General features: G+C 45.1%; 1 protein-coding gene across 1 annotated transcript in view; it reads right to left on the bottom strand.

The window, feature by feature from the left end:
• Window positions 1-4223: 4223 nt before the first annotated feature.
• The window catches only part of peak1 (pseudopodium-enriched atypical kinase 1), a 64681-nt gene continuing 51189 nt past the window's right edge, over window positions 4224-17715 (bottom strand). The window contains exons 3-5 of the mRNA XM_070907445.1: window positions 14797-15044; window positions 9559-10379; window positions 4224-6458 (exon numbers count right to left, since the gene is read on the bottom strand). Of these exons, the coding sequence (XP_070763546.1) occupies window positions 5076-6458; window positions 9559-10379; window positions 14797-15044 (2452 nt within the window). The 3' untranslated portion in view covers window positions 4224-5075. The remainder of the gene's footprint in view (window positions 6459-9558; window positions 10380-14796; window positions 15045-17715) is intronic.

Below are 17715 nucleotides of genomic sequence, written 5' to 3' on the forward strand. Positions count from 1 at the left end.
CCCTCGCTTCTTCATCATCCTTTCAGCTGTTCGGGATGATTCAGTGTGAAATGACATGACTGTCTGTACAGGAGGTGGGCAGGTGCAGAGATGACACCTCTGATAGAAAAACATCTTCCTCTTCTTCTTCATCATCATGTGCTGCTCACTCAGTCGCCACACAGCACATATAATATTAATGTTAATAAATCATTTAGTATTGCTTTATAGATCAGTACAGTCAAAGTTATGTGGCATTGCAAACGCTCTTGTTAATTATTACAGAGTTAAAATGATTTATTAGCCATTAATAAACACATTAGTTACAATTTATAATCCCTTTTGGAAATCCTTGATCTTATATGAGACTCTTATAAACTATCTCTTTTCTTTGTCGGCCAGTTTTGCAGAGAAGTGTTTGAGGAGTTGATGAAGATGATGATGCTGAAGGACAGCAGTTACAGTAACAGGACTGTCCTCCTCAACCTGCTGTAATTAGCCTCACTGCACTGCAAAGAGAAGACCTAACGGTGTAGACCTGCTCTCCACCTTATAAACACCACAGTGACTTGCTCCAGTTTATCTCCAATAACAACACTAGTTGTTTTTGTGATTTCAACACGGAGTGAGCTGCATGGACAGACACACTGACTTTGTCCTTCTGAATGTGTCCTTTAGAGTCACGGCTTTGACATGTTGTCAAAAAGCTCACTAAGGTACTTTTACTTTAGCTTACGTAGCAGATGTTAATACCTCTTTCACTGGTGCCTACAGGGACCCCTGGAAGTGCCCCTGACCCCCCCAGTTTGACCTGCTTTGACCCCATTCAACTAGATTATTGATTAAGTCATGACTCACAATACAGGTAATAAAGCCACTGGAGCATCAGACTGATGAACGGGAGGATTTCAGCGGGCGGTGGTGGAAAGTAACCAAGTACATTTACTCAAATGCTGCTGTACGTACTCCCCCCCCCTCCTCAGCTAAATAAACAATTTAAATCTCCTTTCTGCTTCGGCAGATAAGGTGACTTTATACTGAGCTCTTACATCTAAAGTAGCAGGAGATGCAGTTACACGTCTGTAACGCTCATTCTTTTGAGTTTTCTTTGTGGAAGTCGAGTCTGTGGAGGATCCTGGTCTTTGTCTGGTGGTCTCGGCTGCAGCGGTGACATCAGACGGTGGGTGAAGACAGACGAACGGAACGTGAACAATGAGATTACAACTTAACTTTGCTTTGTGAATCCAAACTCGCCTGAATTCCATACACTGAATCTGGAAGGAATCACCATGACAACAAAGTGATGGAGCGTCCTAATAATAATAACAATAGTAATAATAATCCATATGCAGTTAACTGTCCAGCACAGGGGAGGGGACGGACTGGACTTTAGTCCTTTGAATTACAAAGAGGAGTGAGACAGCTTCGATAAGAGTTTAGTCTCAGTCCAGACTGGATGGTCACGTCTTCTGGTTCAAGCTAAATGTCAGTATAATAGAAAACCCTTATGAGGCACTGGTGCGTGTAAACGCGCTGTGGCTTTTCTTTGCCTTTTGGATGTCTCCATCTGGTGGTGGAGCTGCTGCAGTGACGATTGACGTTGTGATGAATGCAGGGTACAACACAGCTCCTTCACTCAGTCGGGACGACTCCTGTACGTATGCTTCATTTGGCCCAAACTGTCGTGTTTAGCCACTCGATAAGAAAGAATTGAATACGGTGCTTTAATTAGAGGTGAAAGAACATTAAAGTGATTTAATCAAGTCAACGTTGTTTTCTTTAAATCATGCTTATCTTCACATCGTCCTAATTTCATAAAAATCCCCAGATTTCACTGATCAATAGTGAGCTGGGAAGAAACGTGAGGCTTTGAGGCGCTTCTGAAACATCCATCGATACATGCAGACAGAAACATGAGAGGTCCAATTAATAACTAGATAACTGTGAGAGCAGCGAGGGCATCTCTTCATCTCTGAGAGACCAGGTCCAGTTCAGACCCTCAGACTGCAGGACCAATCATTTTCTCTCGAGTTTAAAACATTCACAGCTTTGGATGATGTTCCAAAGCAAGAAGATGAATATGTTTCCAGTTTTAGTATGGTCACTGTAAATAATTCAAAGGCTCATTATCAGCCCAAGCCTTGAGGACGGTTCTGAATTTGCTGACATCAGTGACGTTGTAGCATCAGTCCAGGTCCAAAGGGACCAGGAACAAAGGGCTTCGCTGCACACTTGGCTCTTAATCCAAACATGGAACTCAAGCACATAACAACATGAAGTCAGTCTATATCTTCACCTCCTCGAGTACAGCAGCTGAAACTCCACTGACAGCTCCAATATGTCCAGTTACTATAAAGCCTGGAGGGAAGAATCAACACACAAAGTGTATTTATAAAAACATATATTTATTGTTCTGTTACTGTTGGTTAATGTGATCAACAATAAATGGCGGCAGGCCAGGAGACAAACTGTACACATATGAACAGAAAGCCTTCTGTTTGTCTGTTCAGTGGCAAAGAGAAAGAGACCGAGCAAAGAGAGGAAACACTGGCTGTACAGCTGATGAATGTTGTTTTCATGGTGCGTTCAGAAGTCAACCTTCAGCCTCTTTTCAAAGTGGTTCATCTTTAAAGCAGATAACTTTACAAGAGGGGTAAAAATACTGTACATTGTTCTGTATATCAATGCTTCTGATCATGTGGAAGAAGAATAAGATCTGTGTTTAGGACAAATAACCACACAACAAGTAAAGCTTTAAAAGTGAATAAATGGTATTTAGACTGTCAAAAGAGGTGCTCTGTACTCGACAAAATAGTGTGTGGATTAAAATAGATAAAGGTTATATATATTTATACTATATATACTATATAAAGGCTTAAATCTCTAGACACAAGGACAGCCACCAGTGCTGTCCACACACATTCTTCAGTACACAAACCCTTCAACGCAGCAACAAACTCACACCTGCCTTGTCTTGAACTGTACATCTGCAGCAGAACCGTCACAGGATCCTGATCCCAGCAGTACATCTTCCCCCAGTGACGAGGGGGACTAAACCAGAACAACTAAGGATGTTTGAGAACATCGTCCACCCGGATGAAGAACACCGAGAAGTTTAGATCTGAGCTAAAGATGCTTTTCAGGGTGTTTGATCATCATAACCACTAAGAAAAGGTTTCTTATTGTTTTATGGCTCCTGTTCATGTATTACTTCCACTGACTGAGGCTGGAAGGTACTGATCAACATCACACAGCTCATTTAATTAAAGCTGAATAGATCTGCTGAGTGACAGGATGTGCCGTCCTATTGGCCGGATAACAACAAAGAGGAGGAATGGAAGTCTCAGTGGTTGAGTAGTTGATTATCACACGGATATGTGACATATTATATGTGAAACAAAGTGGTTCAGTTGGAAGATGAGTGTGTTTCTGAAGCGGTGAGACCAGGTCCAAATGTCTGTTTCAGTCCAGGCAAACTTTTACATTCCACACGCTGCACAACAAATCAAACCCAGGAACTGTTCTCAGTCTGTCCTGCTTCAGCAGGTCCTCCGTCTCCATCGAGGAGCGCCAACGGTCACACTGAATGTGCAAATAAATGTCCTCCGTAACGCAGAACCGCTCAAAACAACCTGACAAGAACAACACAAAAGACAAAAAAGAACTTTTTGCAGTCCCCAAAACATCCACTTTAAGAAGTTCTTTACACAGAACTTCACTTTGTTTCTTAAATTGCAGGATTTAGCTGAAATGAATCAGTTTATGTGCCACAGAACTAATGGAAGGGAGGATTAGTAATAAAAGTGTTCCTGCGCCGTCACCTCCAAAGGAAATAACAAAGATATGAATTGCACGTTCTCCGACAAGAAACCAAACAGCCAGAGCAGTTGAGTCCCATTTTAACTTGTTAAGCATCTAAAACTGTTAAAGAAAGAACTGTTAACTGTTCTGAAAACTGCAAAAACTGAAAAGAGACAATGTGAGCTTAGTGCTCATCACCTGCCTCCCTCAAAGGTTAAAGTACGATTCTTCTGTTAAATTCAACTCCAGACTGGCTTTTGATTCGACTCTCAGCTGTGAAAACATTAATATATGTCGTTACTGTCATCATGTAATAAACATCACAAGTATCTCTGGACTCTCTAAATGGACAAATTTGTGTCAGATCTTTGACTTCAGTGGTAAAACATGTCTCACTTTTGCACCAGTCTAGATTTAAAAACAAACATCTCACCCTGATCAGGTTTGATTTTGTTTGTTTCCCTTCATTTCTCTCTTTAGTCTTTACAGATTTCAAATCTGCATCTTTTGAAGAATGAATTTTAAAAAAGCTTTAAAATAAAACACTATGTAATAATGAGTTCAATAATTGTGAGTTAAATTTCCATTTCTGATTCTTTCTCAAGTTCTTTACTTTGAGGGAATCTGATATTTAGATGTCTGATGAAGATTTTCTATAAAATGTTAACACAATAAATAAATCCTGGACAGCTGCCATGCAAAATATATCTAATATACAGCAATCACAGCTCTGAGGGTGAGATGTGTTGTGACACAGGTGAGATGTGTTGTAACACAGGTGAGATGTGTTGTAACACAGGTGAGATGTGTTATAACACAGGTGAGATGTGTTGTAACACAGGTGAGATGTGTTATAACACAGGTGAGATGTGTTGTAACACAGGTGAGATGTGTTGTAACACAGGTGAGAGGTGTCCAGCTACAGAAACAGATGAACTGGGCTGAAAAGATGTCTGGAAACTGCTAAGAGTAGAAATGGCTTCAACTTGCTCTAGTGTTCGTCTTGGGCTGGATTTGAGAGCATGTCAGACTCTGAGCCCCCCCCCCCGCTGGCGTGAATGAGGACAAGAAGAACCCTGATCAGAAGCCTGTCTGATGGGAACGCAGCCGCTCACTGATTCATTTGTCCAGGAAGAAAACACAGACATTTGCACAAGCAGCTGTTTAGTTTTGGAGCACTGTGGCTGCTGCAACAACAAAGCTGACTATTAGCTCACAGCACACATTAGCGTCAGCAGAGGGACCGCGCAGGAGAAGTTGGATCTGTTGCCATAGTAACAGCTCAGTAGAAGAACTCAGAGCGGCTGGGACTGAGTCAGGTGGAGGTTGTGTGCTAGATGTGTTTGAGTTTGGTTCGGTGCTGCGTGCGCCGGCTGGCTCTGGTTCTGGGACGGGGGATGTGGCTGCGGCTGCTGCAGGATGTGGACCACCCGGCTCAGGGTGTCCGTGGTGGCAAACGCCAGATACTGGCAGCACAGCCAGTCCTCCAGGCTCACGCCGCAAGCCGCGTCAAGCGAGCGCTCCGCAAACTTGATCATCATCAGTGTGCGCTTCAGGTCCAGCCAGTTTTGGAGGGTGGCCTCGCGCTGACTGGAAGTGGCCCCTGACATGGGGCCTGTGCTGCTGCAGCCCAGCGCCTGGAACAAGTCCTCCCGAGGGCCCCAGAGCAGGCACTGCAGGCAGGCCCGGGCCTCAGACATGCGGATCCTCTCTGAGGGGTTGACGGTGAGCAGTAACCTAGCCAGCTGCTGCAGACCCTGTGAGTAGAGCGACCTGACAGGCAGCGGCGGCAGGTCCGCCCAGGTGTACTCCCGCTCCTTCAGCTCCGGCGTCTCCTCGAAGGGGTTTGGCCGGTGCAGCATCTCGTAGATGAGAATCCCGGTCTGGAACTCGTCACACTTGCGGTACTGAGTCGCTGTGACAATTTCAGGAGCTAGGCGTGACTGGTCGCGCAGCGTACCGGGGTCGGCGGCCATGAGAGTGCTCTTCTGTTTTGCTTGAGAGAAGTTACTGATGATGAGGCGGGCGGGGCAGGTGGCGTTGGCAGCGGCAGCAGCAGCACTGGTAGAGGTTGCACCAGAACTGCTGCTGCTGCTGTTGTTGTTGGGCTCAAGAATGTCCAGATTCCAGGGGCTGCCAGGTTGGCAGTGGACCAGAAGCAGGTTTTCCAGTCGCAGGTCACAGTGGGTCACATGATAAGGTTTCATGTGCTCCAGGCCGGAGCACAGCTGCAGCAGCAAGAGGCAGACCTGACGCTCGTACAGCTCGGGGTTATGAGTGTGTCGTGCCACGCCCTCTCGGACAAAGTCAGCCACCGTCTGGAAGGGCACCTCTCGAGTGATGACCACCACTCTGCTCTTCAGGCGCCCGGCGGTGTTCATGTGACCCGCTGCTGAGGGTTCATCTAATTTACCATTTGGAGCTTTGGAGTCCGTCGTTTTACTTTCAGTTTTAATCTCGTTCTCTTTCTCCTTCAGCCCGTTTCCATCTTCCTCCGCATCCTCTTCCTCCTCCTCCTCATCTTCTTCTTCCTCCTCCCAGGGCAGCAGCCGGGTGGGGACATCAGCCAGGAAGTGTCCACAGTCTTGCTGGATGTTGAAGTGCACGGCCAGACTCTGTCGCACTGCAAGGCTGTGGAAGAACTGCTGCTGGGTCTCCTTCACTTTGCTCCGACAGATCTGGAGACAGAAAAGAGAAGAGGGAGAACGTTAACATCGATGCTGAGCTGAGAGACCTCTCACCATGAAGTCTACGTGTTGTGTGTGTATCACAGCCTTCTTCCTCTGTGACATAAAAACTATTAAAAACACATCATGAGCCACACTGTTGCACTGGGACATGTTCCTTTATTACTCTGAACATGGACGCTGTTCTTTCTTTAGAGTCAGCGCCACAAACGATGCACTGCCGCCGGAAATCATCACCAGAGCTCCAAACGTGGATTAATCCGCAGCTAAAAATAGTCCCCAACAAATGCACTATTTCCTTCAGTTTGTAAAGATCTAACTATATATCTGAGACCTTCAGTGGGGATGAATGTGTTTGGGGCGGAGAGCCACAGACAGGGCAGGGAAGTCTGAGGGCACCTACTCCCCTGAGGGAGGGTGCTTCAGATGGAGTATACCGGCTCCTTCACGCGTTGTTGGTTTTGGTCGTTTCATGGGATTTGTTAAGGCCAGCCGTATCCTCTAATATGGTTGAAATGTCACTAACTTTTAAATGATGAAAGCTGATGTTTGTAGCTTTGTACATTTAAATGTGTCCTATACCTGTAAGTCTTCCTTGGTTTGATATGAGGACACTGCTCTTCATTTGAATGAAATGAAATAAGAAATGGCCTCTTGACCACCAACAAACTGCAACCTTCTACAGGGACAAAACACAGCACTTGAGCAGAAGTGAAGAGAGCTCATGATGTTAATGATATATAGAGAGAGACGGAGGCAGAGGGACGACTGTGTCTGTCTCCTGACGCTCAGTGGCCTCTGCAGCATCAGTGTCTGAATACCAACAAAGACGTCTCCACATCTTACTGAGACACTTTCACTTGGTTTCGTATTAATGGTGTGCGTTTATCAGTAATTAAACTGCACCAATTCACATCGGATTTACTGTAACATTTGCTGACACCAACATTAGCAAACCTTTCAATAACTAAAATATGACCGAAGCTGACGTTTGGATTCAGAAAAAGAATCTGAGGACAAACACGACTAATGTGTCGACAGGCAGGTGAGAATCATTTCTCTGCATCAATGTGTCTGTGAGCGTCGTAGACACGAGAAGGTCATGAACTCCTGCAGACTGTCAGCACTAATGTGGACCTTCGCCAGCTGCATGAGGTTGACAACGATTACCAAATGTTTCTTAATTCTCCCAAACTAGCTTGGAAGTCTCTCTGCCGACTCCTGAAGAAAAATACACGTACAATACACCCAGTATTGCAGTATTACAGTGTACACTACATTTTGTACAATTGACTTAGATGTTTTTCCTGCATACCCCCTCACTGAGAGCAGTATGAGGTTTGGTGCTTTGCTCAAGGACACTTGGACAGGAGCCCTTCGATTACTGAGAGAGCTACAGACATCGCATATGAATGAAAAATGACGTTATCAAGTTGAAAGCTGTTATTCTATCAGAGCTGTGGACAGGACAAAAACATCAAAGGTCATTTTTAACTAATCCTTGATAGAATCACATGCTCATCATGATGGGACCGTATTGAAGTCTTTCAGTGAAACGATCAAGGCTGCAGTGAAACTGTGCGCCACCTCCATCATTCCACCGTGTCACTCCTATCAAGGGCGGCTTTAACCTTTTAGTGAAGCTTCATTTATGTGCCGGTTATTAGATTGTGATGTGGGACGAAGAGCTCTGCACCAGTTCAACACACTGTGTAACTCGTCAGGAATGTGTGTGTTGCTCAGACTTGTTGAGTTTTCACGGCTCAGGTGATATTTAGTGAGCAGGATAGCTGGTTGTAACACGAAGCTCCAGGTTAACAGGCGATCGACTTCATTTATTGCTCTCCTTGTTTCCTTGAAGCTGACGTTTCAGATACTTAAAGTCACACGACTCACTCGCTGAATTCCTCTGAGAGTCAAGAATTCACACAGAAATGCTGAAGGTGGAGCAGCAATAATTAGCACCACATAAGAAACATCACAGCATGTAAAATCTCATTTGCAGGAGGATCAACTCTACTCAAGGGGGTTAAGGAAGGCAGCAGCACAACTGGGCCACATTCAAACGGAGAGTTGGGGGTTTAATTGGGCCGGTTTGTGTTCTGCTGCTCCTGCTTGGACTCATTTATGGATAAGCGTCATAAAAAAAAGAGTTTCTCTTGAGCTGCTGCTAATATGAGGGCAAAGCTTTGAAGTGCTGTGGAGCGCAGAGAGTTTCACATCCTGTGAATAATGCAACGTTCATCCATATCTGCTTTGTATTTAGCGTCAGAACTCTTCCGGCAAGCTCTGCCCCCGACCCCCACCTCTCTGAACCTCAAGCAGACAAAACTGCCCCCGTCACACAATTATACATTAAAACAACAAACGCATGCTCACACAGGTTTTATTGCACAAGTTTGTGCCCTCAAGGCTCAAAGTTAAGTGGCAATATTTCAGCACCAACAGCTTCCTCCACCTGGGCCGAGGGAGGGGGAGCAGAGTCCTCAACACGAAAACAAAATACAACGCTTTCAGAAATCTGAAAGCACACACACACACACACACACACACACACACACACACACTAAGGCTGCAGCCGTGAATGAAAACTTAAACTGCACCACATTAAGACGAGATCATTGGAACCAAATTAGGTTCTCTCAATAACTCAATATCTGTGACTCTTACAGTCACATCTAGAGTTTCGCATGGAATCAGTGAACTAGGGCTGCGACTAACAAGTATTTTCATTATTGATTAATCTGCCATTTATTCCCTTGATTAATGGATTAATGGTTGGTCTTTGAAATGTCAAATCTTCAATCTTCAAATGTCTTGTTTGTCCAACCAACATTTTGAAACCCAAAGATTTACAAAGCTATAAAACTGAACGAGGGGACGTTTGTGAAACGACTAATCGATCATCCAAATAGTTTCTTTCCATCATCTACGAGTTCATTTTCAACTAAATGTGTAATCAACTTCTTGTTGCAGCTAAATGTATTTCACCTGAACACAAAGGTTAAACTACTTGTTTTACTGGTCGTAGACTGACAGCGTCATACTGTGCACGACACGCAGACTTATAAACAGAGCCAGATCGCCTCACCTTGATGGCGTAGTTGACCAGTGGGTCCTTGGCGTAGGAGGCAGTGTAGTACACAGCATCCCCCGCCTCACAGCAGGGTTTCCCAGTGGTCAGCCTGAAGTGGGACCAGCTGTCGGTGCCGAATCTCAAGTGATCCTTCTGACCAGCCATGAAGCGGTCCTCGCACTTTGTTGCCAGCTTCCGCAGCGTGTCCGTGTGGAGCCCCCGGATCCTTCCCACCACCTCGTCCCAGCTGTCTAACCCCCTGTAAAGAGCAGGTCTCTGGGGTTTGGAGCCTCCTCCTCCAGCAGCACCACCTCGACCCGTTGTCCGACCCCTTCCAGCCAAAGACTCTGTACTCGGGTAGGCCCTCCTCTCTCTGCCGGTGGTGGCACTGGGTGCAGCAGAGGCAGGTTGCGGAACCAGAGAGGATGCGCTGTTAGTCGGGCGGCCCTTGTTGGTAGCCGTGGCAGCTGGCGGCCTCTCCAGGGAGTCACCGCTCTCGTGGTCGTGGACTCGGTGAGGCTCGGAGCTGAGAGAGGAGCTCTGACTCGCCGTCTCCCAGGTGGAGTCCAAGTCGTAGAGAGGGTTGGCCACACTCAGGTTGGTGCCCCCAGGTTTAGCCTCAGCCCGAGGTCTCAGGGCTCCCTGGACTGACTCTTTGCCTCCCATGCTGGGTTCAGTACTGGAGCGAGGTACAGCCTTCTTAGGTAGTGGCGGTGGCGTGGCCTTATAGGCCGGCTGGTCAGCAAGGCCGTCCAGGTCGATGGAGGCCAAGGTGTCGTTGGATGCTTTGATGTTGCGAGGCTGCTTCAGTGGGATCATGTTGGCTCTGGACTGACCTGGAGGGAGAGAAAGATGACAGCTTAACATATACGACTGTGAGGGGGGCACACTGCTGTACACATGACAGCTGGAAAACACCTGGAAAACACCTGGAATACTCCTGGAATACTCCTGGAATACCAGGAAGTGAAATGACAATGTGACGTCACTACATGCACACAACTGCAATTAGGATTACCAACACAGGCAGACAGTAACTAAGTACACTGACCTCAGTACAATTTGAGGTACTTACTTTAGTATTTCCATTTTATGCTACTTTACAGTTCCACTACATTTCAGGGGGAAATATTGTACCTTTTGATCAACTGCGTTTATTTTACATCTACAGTCACTTCATGGCAGATTGAGATTTACATGATCCTGAAACATATTACATACAAGTTATTTTATCTTTTACTTAAGTAGAGTATTTGAATACAGTCTGTGACCAGTTTATACCAAATGAAAGACACGGCCTTTCTCCACCAGTCTCCCCAGTGCTTCTTGTTTCTCCCACATGGCGTTTCCAGCCGCCTCTCATGAAGTCGACACGAGGTTGTGTGCTGCGGCACGTGAGGCAACTGGTCGCCCTGAGGAGAATTCAAGCCAGAGAACAGGACAGCCGGGCACAAGTCGTCCGTCCAACCTCCCAGCTGCCCGACTCAATCTGCAGCTCTGCTCTGCAGTGAGGCTTAAAGAGGCAGCATGGAGAGCACATTCATCAGAGGCTTGAAGTGACCTTATTTTTCTGGGGTGGTGGTGGTGGGAGGGAACGGGAGGGTTGAGGGGTTGATCGGACTCCCTCGATGTTCTCTGCTTCGAGGACCACAGAGGCAGGAGGGTCGGAGACACGTGTCCCATAAGAGGAGAAGAACAAAGGAGTTGTCCCACTTGCATGATGGGAATGAAAGAGCCTGGTAGTTTTAACTGAGTGGGTGGAAAAGGTCACAGACGAGGTCACAGGCGAGGTCACAGACAACGCTACTGCACTAGCTCCTGCTGGATCACGACGAGAGGCTGCTGAGTGTTATTAGATGATGTCTTTCAAAGTCACATCTTCTCCCGTCCCTACGGTGAGGGAAGATGCTTCAACAAACAGTACAAAAGCTTCTGATGTCAACAGTACGAATAACTGCTCACATGTGCGTCACGCTGCCATCATTAAGAGAGCAGAAGAAGCCTTCAGAAAGGACAGTCAGGATGAAGTAAATGAGTCTTGGTAATCCTCCCTGGAACGGGTGTATTTAATGTGTTCCTCCACCAATCTGCAGTAATCCATCCCCGAAAACAGCCGCCTCCCTCGTCCAGTCGTACGGATCTTCGGTTGCAGTAACGTGGCTGCGACTTAACTACATTACATAAGACTAACTCAGTGTGTGACTGACAGTTTATAATTATAATAAACGTGGGGATAAAACAACCTGCAGGGAGGGATTAAAAACCCCATATGGCTCAAATGAACATTTCACCTTACAACAAACAACACAATGAAATTAGGGCTGCAACTAATTACCATCTCCAACATCAATCAATCTGCCAATTATTGATCTATTCATCGTTTAGTCTATGAAATGTTAAAATACAGTGAAAGTAGTAAGTTGACATCTTCAATTGTCGTCTTTGGTCCCATAAGAATAGATGTGGATTACTTTTATACAAAATAATTAACAAAACTACACAGGTGCTGTAATCTTACTGTGAAGGAACAAACTGAACCTGTGATCTCATCTGTTCCTGCTGACAACTCAATGAAACAAACAGTGTGACAGATGCATAAAACCTCAAATAAAACCTGCACAGCAATACACTGATTATTAAGTTAAGTTACTAGTTAAGTTATTTTCTTATATTTAGATCACAGCTGTTAAACTGAACGTCTTCTGAGTCACAAACCCTCCAAAATCGGTTCAGGATTAAAGAGCTGATGGCACTTTCCAAACATTTTGCTGGCAGAGTTGGATGAATGATTTACTTTCTCTTTAAGTATATTTAGGATTTAGAACTGAAACTACAGAAAATCATTTACTGTGTAGTCGTGTCATAGAGGGCCGATGATGCAGCAACAACACAGGAAACTGACTTCCTACCAACATGTTCACAATACATATAAACACGAGTGAAGATGCCACATTACGGCCGTTCACAGCTTTAGAGACCAGTATTCTGTGAAGGAACTTGTTGCCGCAGCAGATTACTGCTCAATAAAACTAACTGACACTGCAACAAGAGGAGGCGATGGAGGAGGTGGGAAAGAGAGGGAGACAGAAACACAGAGAGACACCTGATAACAGAGGGATGAACAGGTGATGAAGGAGACCAATACTGAGAGATGAGGAGGAAGAAAAACAAGCCTACCTCAAGTCCACTAATGCCTCAAAGTTTTCAGGTAAATGTGGAGCAGCAGCTTCCTCTGCTTCATCCCTGAGAGTCTGTACGGAGCCAACAGGCAGGCTCAGCGCTCCCCCCGACACTGGAGAGATCTCACTGAGCGAGGCAGCGAGAGCTCTGCCTCCTACTGCCTGATGCTCTGATTAAAACACAAGTGTGTGTATGTGTGTATACACTGCATATACAGCCAGTGAGAGAGAGAGCCTCTTCAGCTTGCTAAAATGTGTGAACAGAGAGTATTACTGGATCTGAAAGTGGACAGCAGAGAGAGCGGAGGCAGAGCACTTCTATTTCTGCAATTCTGACAAGTAAAATAGACGAGAGAGAAGTGGAAACTTCAAATAGACATCGCACTATTAGTGTAATAAGAATGACGTGCTGACTGTGATGTTTGAAGGCAGACACACACAGTAAAATGAGGCTGCAGGCAGCTCATCATGCCTCATCCAGGGAGCTTTTAACACATTCACAACATATCCATCCAGATACACAAACAGGATATACACTTTACAAGCCGAATTAGAGCAACAATGACACACAAACACCATCTCCGCAAAACCTGCGCACCCTTCAACGCTTTCAACCAAACACAAGCGTACAAGCACACGTGTCCTCTCTAACACACACCTCTTCATGTTTTCATGTGCGACAGCCTCTCTTTCTCCTCTCGTCGCTCATCAACACCAAACCTGTAACACTGAGCTGCTGACAACGTCTAATTATGAAATGTCCACTGTCGACTCGTCAAAACGTGGTCATCATGGTGTTAGAGGAATGTAATGTTTAATATATTATACATATATTCTCTTATTGTTTCTAAGGCTACAGCTGAAGTTCTTCTGGGCTGCTGAGACAAAAAATGAGCATTACTGAAAAAAGATCTCTTCCTTTCAAAAAGAAAAAGAAAACGTCTGCGCGCTGCTGTTTAACACTGAGGATGAGACTGCAGCGTGCCGAGCGTGTGAATTTAGTCTGTTAGGGTCGTAGGATTTACACATGTGCTGCCTCTTGATGACTACATCTAAGGTCTTGCTTCACCACTAAAAAGGAAACCTTGAAGCAAGTTATTTCAGTTATTTCTAAAACCTTCTTTTGCTTCAAACGACGTCACAGACACGAAGAATAAGGTTACACAACTTGTTGTTTTTATTTTCTAGAAAAGATTAAATTTGTGAACTACGAGCAGACGAGTCATGTGAACATTAGAGGCTGAGAGTGAATAATTCAGACTTTCATGCCCTTTTCAAACTGGGCCTGAAGATTGCAGCGACAGACCAGGTAATATTTAATAATCAGATATAATATGAGACATTAACAGCAGTACTGCAGTCAGTACATGTTAGCCCTACTCCAAACTCATCAATCATATCCAATATGGAGACAGAGAAGAATACAAAGAATAGGATTTAGATGAAAACAGGAGAGTAATCTGTTGATTTACGTGAGGGACCCAGTCTTTGTCCAACAAATGAGCTAAAACAAGCGGCCCTGATGAGGATGAGTCAGAGCCCAACAGCCACAAACAGGAGAACTAACCTCCAGCTCTAGCTACATAACATATCTGAAGCTGCAGGCTTTGGGGAACGAGAGGCGTCGAGACTTTGAGCTGCAGCTGTTTTAGCAGGGAATAAATTATGACTCGTCACATGTGGAGGTGTGCTGGTGCTGAAGAAACTGACAGACTCTGGCAACATCCGTCCACTGACGCGTCACCATTAGAACAAACAGACACGTGATGCTGTCCAGAAAATAAAATGTTGGTTTCATATAATCAATACAACCACTTGCAGCCCAGACACCGTGGAGTTTAACCATGTAGAGCTTTTTTATTGCTCCGAGAGACTGCGGTGCACAATCAGCAGCTTATTTTAATGAGAAGAATATTCTGAGCTGCAAGAGGACCTTGCTTTCTGTAAATGACAGCAAACAGTGTCTTTCTGCAGAAGGACATTTTGGAAGCATTATGACATAAAATCCAGTTCACAAGCAGCACTCAAACACACTTTTAAGACACCAACAAATCCTGTTGCATGTCGTTCTCACCCAGGTTGCTGTACGTGGCGCTGCATTGGCTGGAGGCGGTGGAGTGGGAGTGATGGGAGCGATTCCCGTCCTCCTCTGGCTCTCCGAGGCTGGCGCTGCCCTCGCTGGCTGAAGCCGGTGTGGAAACCTGGTTGGCACGGCCCTCCTCGCCCTCCCCAAGCACCAGCCCCAGATTCACTTGGGCAGGCAGGGAGGTGGCACCGGGCAGCTCCCGGTCCCTGGCACTGCTGGCACTGCCTGGTACCTGGCTGCAGATGACAGGGGGAGGCATGGCTCGTTTAGTGCTGAGATAGTGGAATACTTGCTCCATTAAGAATCAGATTCAATGATTTTCTTTCCTTTCTCCGCTTGTTTGTAATATTTGATAATATTTTGGTTTCTATTGTTGGTGATGAGGTTTAATTCTGCATGAAAGAATTTCGCTTTCATTTAGTCTCTGACAGATAACTGTATCTAACAACACAGGATATGAACAGAACACACAGCAATGTTTTTTCAGCCTCTCTCTCTCCAATCACTGTCTGCATCACTTCATCAGTTCGCCTCTTTCTGCCTCTCAGCGAGAGACGCCTTGGAGGCAGCACAGCTCGTAGTGAAGCCTGATGTGGTGGAAGATCACGATGGTGTGTGATAGTAAGTTGTGAAGATCCCTCTGTGACCGGAGGTTCCAGGTGTTTAAAGACTTAAACGTGATCATTAGCCGTCTTTTATTTATTTTTTAATGTTTAATAAGATACTTATCGAGGCCTTCTGGTTGTCCTTGATGATAATCAACCATGAAGCTTAACAAGACCTAAAGAATTAAAAAAACAGGTCAAAAGCAAAATTGTGAACTCCTCCTCGTCTGCTGACTGACATATTTAGGTGGAGTGTGACATTATGACGTTTTTCGGTCTCTAACGCTGCTCTTCAGACTGACTTAGAGCAGATGAATGTATAACAGGATGCCATATACTTCATGATGTACTGACAGTCTTGTGGGCACTAGGAATCTGGGTCATATCTTACAGTTAATCAGGGTGTGTTTTCACTGGAGAGTTGAGATTGCACAGTGAGTCCAATCACAGTGTGGAAGGAGAAGCTAAGAAGAGACTTGTCGTATACTGAAGTTGCTGCAAGTTGTAGGCGATCTGCCACATGTCTCCTTCAGGAAGTGACAGGACCTCAGTTGCCCACTGGGCCTCTGTGCATCAACATACTATTGCACTGCAAAACCCCCCAATCTTTTCTGACATGTCTGAAAAGACATTTAAATGTAAACATAACTTCTGTTTTATCTTTATCATAGACTGAAAATGTGTCAATGAAGGCTGAACACATTTAATACTTAAGATACTTGTATACAACCCAACTGCAACCAGTAATGGCACCTTCAAATGTAGCAAGTAGAATCCAACATGAGGTGAAGTCTCTTTCTTTTCAAAGCAAATCATGAAATCATGAATCATGACCTCTGCACATTCAAACATAGACTGCAAGTGGGTTTGACGTTCTACCCCCAGAAAGTACAAAAGCATTCTGATATGGCTGCAAATAAATACAGATTCAGATTATGTATTATAAACGTGTCTAGTGATAGACTGTAACTCCATAAATGACTGTGTTACAGATACTAATTCAGAGCTGCTGAGGAACAACAGCACTGAACTGTTTCTACAGAGAAGTTCACAGAGGAAACAATGAACATGCAAACACGTGTGCTGTGCAGAGCGCAGACGTCTATATGACGACTGGTTGAGGCAGGGAGTGACGAGGACACCCGGAGCTAAAAAGCCTTTTAATTAAAGCTAAATACAACATCAACAACTGTCCCTCGCTGCTCGACACCGAAGAAAACATAAACAGCTGGTGTTTCATCGAGAGCCATCTGGGATCAGTCTGCCCCTCTGATCGCAGTAAATAAGACACTGCCCTCTGATCTGAGAACAGTTCAACCGACCTGTGTGAGACATTACAGCCTCAGGCCTCCTGGGTTGTGACTTTCTACAGTAGATCTGATCCTCCATTGTAATACATACATACATTCATACTGATCCAGCTGTCAGACGCTGTTGTGGTGGCATATTGTTTGATTGTCTGGCACTGCTGATTTGAATCTTCTTTATCTTTTTATCTTTCTGCTGAATAACAAAAACAGATTTAAAATCAGCTCAAAGTAAAAAAGGCAAATTGTCACACCAAGTTCACAGAGCTGGTTTCACAGCCGCAGGCGTTGTCGTGGGTGGGGCGGGTTGGCAGTAATGTTTGTATTATCCTGAATCACGTGTCATTTCCTTTGACTGTAATAGTGATTACACATGTTGCAAACTATGACTAATGATTCCCTGTCAAGAAATAGGACGGCTCAAGAGACGACGGAGCTCAGAGGGCCTGCAGCACACTTTGTTACTGCCTGTAGTGAAGTGAGCTGAAGTTCTGCTGTCAGTCAGAAAGCGTTTATATTTTCATTTAAAGAACGTGTCTGATTGTGTGAGGCGTTGAAGATGTGTGATGCAGTGATCCTTTGTTCCTAGAACAGGTACGTTTCCATCTGAAACTGACGCTGACATCGTTGGAAAACAGATTTCTGTGATCTCCGAAGGGTCCAAAGTTCCATGCTTAAGCTCAGCAAAATCTAATAACATTATCTTGCAGCTCTCAGTCATTACGCTGGCCCTTTGTAGACAAGGATTTCATATGAAAGCAGTGATGTTCTTTATAAGGAACACAAGTATTATTGCATTGTTTTGACCACGACGTGATAGAAGAGTGAACACCCAGCTGCTCATGTGTCTGTCTCCAGCTGAGGAAAGCATCAGATCTGACGTGTTTATGATCCGTCTTTGTCTGCTGATCAATAGCCTCGGAGTTGCCACAGTGCATGACTGCAGCTTCCTGCAGCTTCCCGCAGCAAACAGCTGATATAAAAAGGCCCATCAA

Source organism: Enoplosus armatus, chromosome 6, assembly GCF_043641665.1.
Source record: "Enoplosus armatus isolate fEnoArm2 chromosome 6, fEnoArm2.hap1, whole genome shotgun sequence".
In the NCBI taxonomy this organism is placed as follows: domain Eukaryota; kingdom Metazoa; phylum Chordata; class Actinopteri; order Centrarchiformes; family Enoplosidae; genus Enoplosus; species Enoplosus armatus.